The sequence below is a fragment of the Primulina tabacum genome, chromosome 5, assembly GCF_025594145.1.
Source record: "Primulina tabacum isolate GXHZ01 chromosome 5, ASM2559414v2, whole genome shotgun sequence".
NCBI classification, from domain to species: domain Eukaryota; kingdom Viridiplantae; phylum Streptophyta; class Magnoliopsida; order Lamiales; family Gesneriaceae; genus Primulina; species Primulina tabacum.
Window position 1 is genome coordinate 32,637,325 of NC_134554.1, and position 14,197 is coordinate 32,651,521.

General features: G+C 37.3%; 1 protein-coding gene across 1 annotated transcript; it reads right to left on the minus strand.

Moving 5' to 3' along the window:
* Nucleotides 1-214: 214 nt before the first annotated feature.
* On the minus strand, nucleotides 215-2,710 carry LOC142547426 (uncharacterized). The gene is made up of 5 exons (XM_075655720.1): nucleotides 2,552-2,710; nucleotides 1,205-1,525; nucleotides 1,044-1,126; nucleotides 855-936; nucleotides 215-460 (listed from the first exon to the last, which is right to left on the minus strand). The coding sequence occupies exons 1-5, from the start codon at nucleotides 2,591-2,593 to the stop codon at nucleotides 407-409; spliced, it is 582 nt and encodes a 193-aa protein (XP_075511835.1). The 5' UTR covers nucleotides 2,594-2,710; the 3' UTR covers nucleotides 215-406.
* Nucleotides 2,711-14,197: the final 11,487 nt, after the last annotated feature.

Below are 14,197 nucleotides of genomic sequence, written 5' to 3' on the forward strand. Positions count from 1 at the left end.
ATTTGAAATGACCCTGTCTCAATACGATTTCATCGACTAATTGCGTTAAGAGAGGAAGTTTTCAAAAAAAAAAATGACAGGTAAACTTGAAAATTTTGTCGTCCAACCGATTGTCTAGTGAACCATTAACTTCTTTAATTATAAAAACACTAGCATCGAACATATATGAATGGGATTTCGAGTGCAGATATTGGTGTAACAGAACAAAAGGCAATGCATGGAAGGACGAAATATTTTCTCTAAATTTGTAGAGACAACAATCTGATTTATGGGGATGCCGCGATAGAGTTCGTGCTTGAAATGCTCTAAAAAGACAAGCCACGATATTTATTTTTAGCTGCTTCAAAGAAAAAACTATATGTGGAAGAGAAAGCATTCGTAGGAACATAATGAGCTGGCGCTCTATTTACAGAGGACCTGGAAAAGTGCCATTTTCCCTTTGCTCATTCCATCTATCAATCTGCAACCAAAATGACCCAAAAAAGCTTACAGCTTAACACCATGAAATATCTCCTCGCATGATGCCACAAAGCTGTTTAAAGCTAAAGAAGAAAAAAACAACAGAGCATTTTGGCAGAAATTACCCAAGAGCCCAACAGAACACAAAGTTTGTTACCCTTTAACGTGAAACTAGCTTTCAGAAGGTCATTTCTCATAATAAATAATCAAGGGATATATTTGTTTGAAATCATGTTCCTACTTTGGCAAACACTCCACTAGTCCCTCTGCTCCCAAGTCCCGTCCTCTTATTATCTTAGATTAGATTTAATGAAGTCATTGTCATCAATATATACGAGGAACGAAAAAAACGTCAATTCCATTTGCACACACTTCGAGGTAGATGATAAACATACCCATTCACCGGGACAAAGGGAGCGATAATATTTGGCAAACTTGTCACACTCTGGAGCACCTTCACCTTTAGCAGCAACGCACCTGGCATGTAAAGCAATTGATATTACTCACCATAGTACACGAAAGGTTTGTGAATTATCAGAATTACAATTGAAGGAGGAGGCAAGAAACAAACTTTCATTACCCACCTATGATACTCAATATATCTAGTGAAGCAGTGCCTGGTTTGATTCGTTGTCGGGAAACGAAAGTCTGCTGGTGCTGTCTCAATCTGCGAATCCGAGTGTAAAATAAGAGGGGAGATACAAGCGAACCGATACATAGAGGATTGAGCTCTGTCAAGTCATACCTTGATCTCTGGAGTCTCTTCAGTTTCTTGATCGACTGGGTTATCAGATTCAGGACTATCATTGCTTTCTTCACTGGCCGCGTTTGCCACATCAGTCGTTTCACTAACAGGACTGGATTCCGTACTTTCTCCTGCAGAGGCATCACCACCCTCTTCAGCAGGAGCAGCAGGAGAATCTTCACTATCAACAACAGTTGGGGATTCCTCATTTTTCTGAACAGTTTCCTCAGCAGGAGCTTCTATCAAGGGATTAATGTCAGATCCTCCTCCAGCTTTTGGAGCCACTTCTGCTTTCTGTTCTTTCTCATTCAATAAATATTGCTATGGTCCAAAGAATCAGATATAGCATGTCATTACAGATCAAAGTAAAACCAATGCAATGAAGAAAATAAACCATCTCCAGGGAGGTTTACCATGTTTACTATAGATAGTTCACTAATTTCACATTATTAGCATTTACATTTAACACCAGCATCCACAAACAACAAGATTATTCAATATTCACAAATGAGTCACTCAAAAAGCCGCAAACTATATCAACGACAGGTCTATAAGTCCCAAAACAAGGGCCTAAAGAAATGAAGGCTACAGGAGTGATTAACAGAACTTCGGGAAATTCTGCTAGGTTCCACATAAAGATAGCCTTTCATCAATATTAACTCCAAGAGCAAGTCAGATGCCAGCCCTCAGTTTGTGATGCTAAATTCTTAACCTACTGCATCACTTTGCTTACTTCGGAATTCTCATACATTTGTTGCCAACGATTGTTTATTTATAACCTTGTTCTTCGTGTTCTGCTCTTAACCACCTTTCAGTAAATTAATTTAATTTAATTCCACCCTTTCCCAGCTGAGCCATTACATAATTTAAAAAATTCAGCGGCAAAGAGCATTAGGATCCCCATTAGAACTTGTTTTTACCGAAAACCTAAAAGTCCTCTGATTTTCACTAACTTAAGCTAACAAAAAAAGGGCTTTTGCTCGAATTGCATTTCTAAAACCATCAAAATTTTTCACTTAGTGGACTTAAATGTACTTGGAAACGAGAAATTTGAACTTTTCCCAGCATCAGAAACAGCCACTCAGCTCGCCTAAGCTGATCGCCCATGCCCCAACCCGATCAAGTTCCCCCCTCCAACCAAACCCCATCACTGAAACAAAAAATATATAAAAACCTAAAAAGTCTCGGAAACAACAGGATCCAGATTAAATCGGAAATTCAGCAATAGTAAATAAACTTCATTGTACATAGCTGAATTCCGAAACATAAAATATAAAATACGATAAAAACATACAACATATATATATATATAAACATATATATATATATAATCAAACAAAGAATAACCTCAGCCAAGGATGGGAGACTGGAGGCGTCAGCTTCGGCCATGGATATGACAGCGGCGGAAAATTGGTGGTCTGGTTTAGCTTCGTTTGGAAACTGAAGAGATTTCGGGTTGCGCAAAGAGAGGAGTTCTGGGCTCAAATGGTATACTATGTTCGGGCCGGGTTTCCAGGAACATTATTAAATCTTTAAATTTTAAAAATCATTCTTTATTAATTAAGTCTCATGTATAAAATAAAATATTATATGTAAATAAAAAAAAAATTATATTTTATTGACATGTTTGAAAATAGCGAGAAATTTATGGACTCAAAGAAATAGTTTTTCTCTCTTTAAATTTCTCTAATAATACATCACATTTAATGTTTACGACGACATGTCATCCTTGACGATGATTCTTATTATCGTTAAGATCATTGCTATTTAGCATGATGAATATTTTGACACACAATGAATATCTTTAGGACATTGTATAATTATTACATTGTTATTAAACAATTAACAAATATATTAATTCACATTAAAGTGTTTCGCTTCTTTTTCGTATAATTGTATAAATATATTATATTATTAAGGAAAACATTTATATAACAGCTATACTTGGTCTTTTATTTTATTATAAGTTTTCTAAAAACAATATCTTTAACATAATTTATTCATTTTGAATAGACAATCAACTCTTAATTATTGGTAAGATATTCTAAATCTTATTTTAAATTGTAAAATAAGTTACACGATTATTCAAATCTTAAAATGCAACATAATTAACTTTACAAGCTAAAACATTACATCTTTCAAATAACTAGCATATTATTTTTAAAAATCATTTAAACCGACAAAAGGATGATTTTATTTAAAATTTAAATCATTAAAATTATGGCAGCAAACGAATTGAATTAATTCGCGAACTTTTCGAGTCAGCTCGATAATTATTTGATTTGTATTCAAATTTATTGAACTCAAGCATATTTGAATTGTTTTCAAGTCGAACTTTAGCCAAAATTATTTCGTTCGATAGTTCGAGAGCTGCTCGCGTACCTTAATATTTTATTAATATAATATGATTATTGTATATTAAATGCTTCTTCGGCCCGAATCGAGGAATCCTAGATATATATATTTCGAACTATTCAAACGTTCGAGATGTTAGAATGGATGTTCAGTGAGCCAACTTGTGGTTTGAGCTTTATTGGCTCTTATGTGAAAATAATATTTATTTTAATAATATTTTACGGTTAATCCAATTATAACATTTATTTTATTTGTATACTCATTCAACCTTGGCACCTCCGCCAATGACTAGGCACATCCGCCCATGACTCAATACATGCTTTGCTATAAATCAATAGACTAAGCATATCAATCTCATGAATTGAAAATATCAATGCAATAAAGTAAAGTATGTGGTTTTGGGAAACTCAAGTCAAATCAAACTCGAGTCATATCTTCCCGGTTCAACATTGATTTATACCTTTCTTTTGTCGATCTGACGAAGTCGAAGTCTCGAATTCAAATCTGTCAATGACAATATCGAGGAGTACAATATCAATATACCACTCAAATCAATACTGGATATAACCAGAAGTCAATCCAATTCTGTTTCAACGGCATAACTGTACAATCTCAATATACTCAGCAATACAAATATCAATAGATACCAATCTCCTCATAATCGATCGACAAACATAATCTGATATCAAATCCGTATAATCTCAATTAATTCAATTCTGAAAATGATAACAATTCCATACGGTATCTATTCTTCGATCTGATTTCGATTATACAATGTCTAATATCTCAAGAACACCATATATAAATCAAATCATGATTCCTTCAATACCATATTTTCAAACCATATCAAAACATAAGAAAACTTACGTCTCGTTGCAGCTCTTGTGAAGAGAAATACAGTACTGAAGTCGAATTGAAAATCGGACGAGCGGATCTTGTGTAATCACAATTCTAAGAAGTGCAAAGGCGTAAGGATTTTCACAGAGCTTTCTCGATTTCTCTTTCTGCTAAATTCTGAAGGAATGAAGTTATGTATATATATATATCCAAATGCATGGCAAAGAAACGTGGCTTATTTTTCTTGCATCTCAGTCGGCGCTCGGGCGGTCAAAACCTACCGCTCGGGCGCGGAACGTTCTGTCCGATTACTTATCTTGTGGTGCAATGGCGCTCAGCTTCTCCATTCACATCTTACTTTCGCTCCTGAAACCTCAATTCTGTCAATTAATTAATGTCTGATTACAGTGATAAAATCTCGGTCATTATAGTTATTTTGTTTTCTAATGAATTTACCTAAGTGCGCAGAAATTGAAACTGATCAGAATTAGAACTTATCAATTATCGAGCCAAAACTGAAGCTATCGAGACGCAAACTGAAAGCGCCAACTGATCGGCCAAACTGATCTCGTATTTACCCATTTAGACCGTTGTAAAATAATTCGATTTGCACCCAGTCTTCAAAGCCATGGTTCGGGCACTTTCTCAACAGCTCTTTGTATCTTTCTCACGCCTTATAGAGTTGCTCAAAATCAGTCTGCCTGAACGTACTAATCTTAATCTTCAACTGCGCAGACTTTGAAGGAGGAAAATACTTCGCCAGGAATTTCGTCGCCAACTCCCGCCATGTCGTGATACTCCCCAAAAGAAGCGATTGAAGCCATCCTCTTGCTTGGTCCCTGAGAGAAAATGGAAACAAACACAATCTAATAATATCATCAGGAACATTATTATTTTTTACCGTATCCGTGATCTCCAAGAATGTCCTCAAATGAACGTGAGGATCAGAAGTGGCAGTTCCAGCAAACTGGTTTTGCTGAACCATATTGATCAGAGCAGGCTTCAACTCAAAATTATTGGCGTTGATGGTCCCTCTTGAGATACCAGAGTAATGATTGTTGATTACTGGTCGAAAATGATCTCTGATAGGTATAGCCTATGGCAAGTTTTGTCTGTCATTCTCTCTGTGTTCGGCCATTGCTTGTATCTGTTCTCTTCTTGCTTTTCTTAATCTTTTTGCAGTTCTATCTATCTCCGGATAAAAAATAAGCGAGTCAGAGTTTCGCGATCTTAGCATGCACTGTCAAGCAGAAAAAATGAAAAACTCAATCAATATATAAAAAAATAAAAAATAAAAGCTCTAAATTAAAATCTAGACTAATTGGTAACAATACTGATATAAATTCAAATTTTGACACTCCCCGGCAACGGTGCCAAAAACTTGTTGCGTGTTTTCTTGATTGCTCGCAAGCGCACAACGTCAAGTTATAGTAAAATGTATTTTTGAGTACGAATGTCGAATCCCACGAGGAGTGTGTATATCAACGTATATCAGTGCTTGTAATTAAAATAGTCTCAACTTTATTTAGAAAAATCAAAAGAAGGTTGATTTGTTTAACAACTATTTAATTGCAAATGAATAATAAACTAACACCGAAGGGAGAAATATCACTGAGAGAAAGTATCTAGATAAATGATTTCACTAAGTTTCCACGATAATCATTCCCGATTGAATTTATATTCATGAGTTCCAATTATTTAATGACCAAGAACACTTAATTATTTTATTCCTACTTTCCCAAGCAACGAATAAACTGTATCATTCAAACCTCGATTCAAACATTCCTAATAAGAATCTAGATTTATATGATAAATGCACACAAAGTTCTTGCCTAAGTCTCGCTAAAGTTATATGCCTTCCAAACGATATAAACATTCAAAGATGCATCTCTAATGATCTATAATCCTAATCCCTCTCCCGAGTTGTAGAATTAATCGAATAACACACAATTTATGGCCAGTAAATTGCAGTCAAAACAATACAAAGAAACACAATTAAACGAGATGGAATTCAATCATATAAAGAACCGAGTCAAATTATCGTATCAACAGAGCTACGTCATTATCTATACTAAATAATTAGTTCATGACGAAATCTAAATAAAAACAACGCATGTTCAAAGATTTAGTCATCGAAATACACGAAAATATAAACAACGAAAGAATAGATGACAAATCCGAAGTGTCGTCTCCGTCCCCAGATCCGTCGTTCTTCGTATTTGTGATTGTTCTTCGTACTTTGGATCTTCGCTTCGTGTTCGTGTCGGTCTCCTTTGTGTTTTCTCTCCAAAAAACGGCCTTTTTGTTCTGAACCCTCGATTTCTTCTTATATCCTCCGCCTGGGCCGTGAGTAGAAGCCCATTTAATCTTGTTTCGCCGCCATTGGCGCAGCGGCGCTGAGTAAGTAGCGCTTAGGCACCCGTCAATTGTGAAGTTTAGCGATGCAGCGCTTGTATCTCGGCCTTGAGGCGCCGCGGCGCTGTGTGGGCAGCGCCTAGGCGCTTTTTCTTCGGCAATGATGCACCGCGGCGCTTAACCTTCGGCCTTTCAGCGCCGAGGCGCTTCTTGGGCAGCGCCTAGGCGCTCGTCTTTCGCACAAATGAGCGTTGTGGCGCTGCGGCTCTTGTATATCGCAGTTTCACGCTCAAAAAACATCTCTGATTGCTCTAAACCATCAACTAGTTGTATATCCCCTGCACGACACAAAAACAACAAAAACCAAGCGTAATTCTGTTCGAAACCAGCATAGATCAAAAGGATTAACATATAAATTAAGTGCAATTCTTGCACTTATCAAACCCCCCAAACTTGAACTTTTGCTTGTCCCGAGTAAAATTAAGAACAAAAATAGAAATGCAAACTCAAGCAAGAAATTAACGCTGACAACTATAGTCATGGATATGCAAAAAGTGACAGTGGCCTCAGATTGATCCATTTTTATGTAATTCATAATCACTCAAGAGTCACGTGCGTGTGTGATATGTCAATGTTCATTTACCCAATCAATTGCTCAAATAAATTTACAACACCCACTAGCTTTATAAACTCAAGGGATTCTCAGATCAGTTCAAATCACACTTCATAAATATACAAATTCACTTACACAGATCCCACAGGACTTCATTGGTAACTGTTTGATTTAATAGATATTCAATGCAAGTATACCAAACGATGATGTTACACAATGAGATGCTGACATGTAAATGATTAAAATTCATACTTACTAATCATGTTTCTCAGGTATCTAAAGGCTTGACTTGAACAGCTTTTCTCCACTAGTATATTGGATAAATGTGACAAGGTTAATAGGTCCTCTAGGCTTGTAACGTTAAGCTATGGCTCATGGCTAAAATAAAAGGTATGGAAATCAAAATTTGAGAGAAATAATCGAATTTTCATCATCTTCACTCTTATTTCATTCACCATCACTTCATTATTTTCTTCCCAATCATAACCTCGATTTCCCATAATTTTCTTTTTCTCCACTTTTTGATTCATTCCTTTGATTATTTTTCTTTTCTTGTCACTTTTTCAACTCCTTTTTTCACATTTACTTTTTTTTTATTTTCTTTTCAAGGATTAATTGAATCGTTACAACACCAATGAACTTATTTCTCTCAAGATTAGGTAGGACAATAAGTGTATAAGCTTCATTATATAGTTGTTTTGGGATGTAGAATAGATACAAGTGGGGGCTAATTGTATGTCACTGACACACACCACTTGATTTTTTAAATAGGCTCAAAAATGGGACACTAGGGATGTTTCATGTTTATTCGGTAGGCTCAACGGCTTAAACGGTTTCAAAGATTGCATAAATCATTTCTATGTCACATATTATCCGTATTTCTCCTCGAAAAGTGTTCAAGTAAGTTCTAGATCACCGTCAATCCAGTGGTCAACTCATACAAACCAATCACATGCAATTTTCAATCAAATGATATATGAGAGGTGCACAAATAAAGGTCAAGCATCTCAATCTACTCGAGGCTCTGTTAGAGTAGGTGTCCGTCGAGCCAAATGTTGGCCGAGTGTTCACAATGAAACTCTATGTATAAACGATCTTTATTTTAATAATATTTGAAATTATTATTTTGGCACATCTTTATCTGTATACACATGCTAGTTGCATAGATAAAGCCCTTGAATATACAAATAGTAGAAAGAATATGAGATGCTCATATGATGAGTATCATTGAAACTCATATTTGTAATATTGTATATTCTAAACAGTTCCTAGTCGATTCAGCCGCCGCTAAGAAGGATATAGGCCGCTCAAGTTTGAGACTAGTATCTGCGATGTGAGTACCATGTTTCATTGGTAGGGGACATTGTGATGTCCGAGCATGCAGATAGGTGCTCCTGGTAGAGTGCACTGAACAACCCTCATAAAGGACTTTCCAAGTGGTTCTCACTTATCGAGTGGAAACGTCCTGGTTTATGGTTGTACACCATTAGTCCTTATGACCCGGGACAACATTGAGACTCTATGTGCTAGAATTACACTTGACTTGTTTACCGACTCTCATGGGGTCATCAGGTGGCAAGGTTGGGTGTTCTGTCGAAACATATAGGAGTCGATGCATTGTAGTCGGGAATTCACCGCGTACCTTCGGGTATGGATATCCTATGTGATCTCATGTGTATGTAGTTTGAAATCTCTGATCAGAGTATGGTGGTAATTATGAAAGGGGTTTCATAGATTATATCATCGATGCAACTACGACATGACACATAGTATCGATTCATTGACAACTCTCGATATACCAATAGTTGTCGAATCGGTCGGGATATATGAGTTGAAGGGACCGTACTGTACGCTAACCATAATTGAATGATTCTTGCAGGCACTATCATTTGATACCGAGGGAATCATGTAAGCGATGCTGCTAGGCGTTTAACATGATTGGTTGGGTACTATCAGACTTGAGTTCTGACATTCTTGTTATCAAGGAGTTGATAAGTAAGAATGGAGCAATTGGGGTATGCTCGTATAAGGACATGTTTAGTCCGAATCACATGGAGATGTGAACCCACGGCTAGTTGTATCAATGAACCATTGAGGGCCACACAAGTACTAGCTTCTAGATCCCGTTGAGAAGTAAAATATAGTTCAATGTGTTGAACGGCTTATAAATGAGTTTATAAGCGTAAACAAAAATAGAAGTATGACTTCTATGAGGGAAATGTTATTTTAATTTATGAACTGTGTTTCTAAATTAAAAGTTGGCGAAACAAATAATGTATTTGAAAATTGTGATTTTCATAAACATTATTATGGACTAAATTAAATTAATTCAAGTGTTGAAGTAATTAAACACTAGTGGACCTAGTAGAGTCCAAATAATTAAATTAATTCAAGTGTTGGACTAATTAAATAACATTGGGCCTTGTAGAGCCCAATTAGAAATAATTATTAAACTAGTGGACTTGAGTAATATCAAGTAAAGTTTAAATGGACTCAAATGTGTTTGAGACATTTAAAATAAAAGTCCATGGGCCATGTAATTGTTACAAGCCCAAATAGAAAGGCATGCTAGGGAGGTGAAGGGTTGGAGGCACTTTTTCAACATCCAAGGCATGGCATGCCTTTGGGGACATACTTACTTTTTTCACAACCAAGAAAAACTTTCCCTTCTCTCCTCCCCACTCCCTTTGGCCGAAATTTCTCTCTAATTTTTCTTAAAAATTTGCTTCTTCATTTTGATGGATTGATAGCAAACTTCTTGTAATGCCCGAGATGTGAGTTGGTAATCAGCAATTATTAATGCATGATTTGATGTATTTATCGAAGGTCAAAGAAGCGACGTTGCGATTCGATTTTAGTGCAAAATATATTGTTGGGGCAGCAAAGACAGTGCACCCGCGGTTCAAAAGATAGTGCACCCGCGATCGTTTCTCATGAAATGTTGAAGGTTTACAGTAGCTTGTCTGCACCCGCGGTAAGAACAGGACCGCACCTGCGGTGGATGCACCGAGACAGGAGCGCACCCGCGGTCGTTTTTCTGAAATTTTGGATATGATCCAGTATGCTCCGCGCACCCGCGGTATAAGAATGAGCGCACTGATCGAGCAAAACTTGCACAGTGAATAATCCCAAAATTTATTTTATAAATGAAAGCTCGATTTAAATATCGCAAGTGCACGATAGTCAAGTTATAATAAACGTAAGTGAATACGAGTATCGTTCCACAAGGACTGCGTTACACTATTTTTTATTTTCAAGTAAAATTTCTTTAGCAAAGATAAATTGAGTTGATGATTAAACTAATGTAAAGTAAACAATTAAAATAATTAAATTGCAAAGAAAACGTGTTCAAGAACGCAATGATTAATTTGGATTAAATCAAATGAGAAATGAATTGGTTGGGAATTATCAGTTCACCTACCACTTGTGTTTAAATAATTACACTCGACTTTTATTCGTGCGTTCGACGGAATTCCCTAGACCAATTAATATACTCTGTCGAGCTATATTAATACTAATAAAAAACATGCAGTACTCAAGTGTCCTCAAATATTTAACAGTTCAAGATTGCATTACATTCTATGGAATCCACTAGCTTTCATTCGGGTGAACTATCACTATCGACACGTACCCAATTCCGTATATCTACTAAAATTGTAAATCCGTGGTTTATACTATTTGATCCTATTGTTAACTATTCTATCGAACTCATCAACAACATGAAATAATCAAAGGAAGTTAGCTAGGCTTCGATTGAAACACGAAAGAACAATAGCATAAACAATTCACTAATGAAAACGTCGAGAAATAATGTTAAACACCGAGTACGGGGTAGGATCCCCTCAAATCCCAACAAATCTAGAGTTTAGCTACTGAAATTCATGATAAAAACCAACAATCAATGTAAAAAATAAAATACTGAATAATGAAAATACTAAAGATGACGATGGATGACGGCCACGACGCGTGGAAATCTCGAGGTCTTCGAAATCTCCTTTGCTCCTAGCCTCCTCTCCAAGAAAAATGATGAAAAGTCTGATAAAAGATGAAAAACGGCTACTGTTCTCGTGTGTTAGGTTATGGTGTAGGATAGAGTCCCTAGAAATTTGGAAACAAATCTTTCTCAATCTCGCTTCTCGCTAGGGCGGTATATTTTGACCGCCCTAGCGAGAGGTCCTCGAATAAGCTTCCTCGAGCATGTCCTTGGTTTCGCTGGGCCGGTCACTTTTGACCGCCCTAGCGAGACACTTGCGCAAAATAATCCTCGGCCAGACCACAATGCTCGCTGGGGCGGTCACTTTTGACCGTCCTAGCGAATCCTCTTCGACATTATGCCAAAGTTTCTCCCACTCTTTGGTTCAATTCCTACAAAATCACCACAAAATACACGAGGTCAGTCAAATGCTAAATAATGCTAAAAAGATGCAAAATTAAACTAAACAAACTAATATGATGCATGAATGCGACTCAAAACCAACACTAAAAACACGAAACGAGTCCTATCAACCCCCTCATACTAACCTTTTGCTCGCCCTCGAGCAAAATAGGTTAAAGCACGAGATTCTAAACAAACACAACAAACACAAAATACTCAAACAAGAAATAACCAACACAAGTAAATGTCAATGGTGAGTTAACACTTTTATGCTCATGCCTCAGTGAACTTTCCCACATACAAATCATAATCAAGTCAAATCACAAACGAATACTCATTCTCATCTACACATAAATCTCGACACTAATTTGAACGCGTGTGTGTGTCATGATGGGTCTAGTCATTCGTACTTCAAATAGATCAATCATCCGATCATGCGAGTCACTCAATTAGCACTTCAATACAAGTCTCACTAGCATGCACCCACGTGTCCATTTATCACTAACCATAATTTGAACTTTATTCGATTCTTAAGTGCAGAGAAGGGTGTCGAAAAGAAGGAAAATAAGCTCAAGTGGCTAACAGTCGGGAGTACACCGATCATTTTCATTGTGCAATCGTCAAGACTTTTCGTCTGACTTTCCTCGTCTCCTTACATCTCCAACTTTTAGCCCAGGAATAGAATTTCATTCCTTTTATTTCGGCTCCCCCTCACCTTACATCTCCACCAATTTTTTCTTTTTCGATATATTTTTTTTTCTTTTTTTTTTTGATGCACAATTTTCACACGTGTACTCCCTAGGCTAAGAATATATACTTTGGATTACAGCTGGTTAGGAGTATGATATTTTAATTCAGTGCATTGAAAAAGGGGGTATATGTGAAGTTCAAGGCAAATCACATGTTCTCATTCAAGGTCCCAATTAGTGACTTATTTTCACGGGTTTACATGCTAAATCAACTCATAAATGATGCCTTTCAAGTTAACCACACAAAACCTTCAAATTTCACCATTATTCCTACAAAATTCTAGTCCCCACACATATGTGCTCAAAAATTTCAACTTTGTGCCAAAATTCATGCTTTAACAATCAAGAGTACCATTCATGAGGTGACCCAATCAACACTTTTGTATACTATTAACTCAACATCATTATTGGCTCATACACTATGTCTTCTCACCATAAACGACACCAAATAAAAGAAATGCAACAATTTAAAACCAATTAACTAAGCAAACATAACAATCTACCCCCCTCATACTAGAGTTGTGCAATGCCTTCAGTGCACAAAACGAAACAAACACTAAAAACATAAAAAAAACTCATGAATTTAAATGCAAAGATAGAATATGCAAAATAAAAAGAAAGGGGAAACAATAAACTCCCCTGATCAGAAATCATCCTCCTCCTCATTCTCCGGCGGTGGAACTCCCTCTTCAGCTGCTGGGGGCATATGATAATTGTACTGAAATTGGAAGGGTGGCGGGTATGCGGGTGTAGGTGGCCGTCCGGAAGTGTCGATGCCCAAATGAGTTGAGATCCCCTGCACCAGGTGTTCGATGTTCTGAATATGTGCCTGATTAATGGCCTGGTACTGCGTCTGATAATGGGACCCAAGCGCCCAATTCGGCGACGCGATCTCGCATGGCATGGCGGCGTGGCTGCGGGGGTGCTGGTGCATGTCCTAAGGCCGGAGGTGGTTGAGCTGCTATCCCATAATCGAAAAATACCTCCTCGGGCAGCTCAGCCTGTCTCTTCTCCCTCTTGGATTTATAGAGAGCCTCATCAATGGCTCTCATCGGCGGTAACCACTCATCATCATCTTCGAATATCACCCCCGCTCGGGCACACAGCTCAGTCACTATCATCGGGAAGTAAAAAGCCAAATTGCTGCTATTAATGCACATGTTAAGCTGTCCGAAAATGAGCCTGCCCACATCAATCACCATTCCAGTACAGATGACATAGAGAACAACCGCCCGCTCACGCTGCACATCACTCGTATGACCGACCGGCATCAATCTCTTAGACAAGAATGCATACCACCCGAGCGAGAAGTTTTCGGAAAAAAAATTTTTTTGTTAATCTGTGCGACTCGCTAGGGCGGTCAAAATTGACCGCCCGAGCGAGAAGTTCTCGGGGAGAAAAATTTTTAATCTACGCGACTCGCTAGGGCGGTATATTTTTCCCGCCCTGGCGACACGTTTTCGCAAAAGACTTTTTTTTTTTAAAAAAAAAAAAAAAAACGAGTACCCGCTGGGGCGGTCAGTTTTGACCGCCCGAGCGAGAAGTGTTCGGGAAAAAAATTTGAATGCAATGCCATGCAACTACCTAAATGCAAATGATGCGATTAATAACTAAAAAAAAAAAATATAATCAAAATCAATATAAGGAGTAGAAGTAGTTCTCAATTTATAGTCTAGAGCTCGTCTCTTCACCCATGTCTTCAATGACTG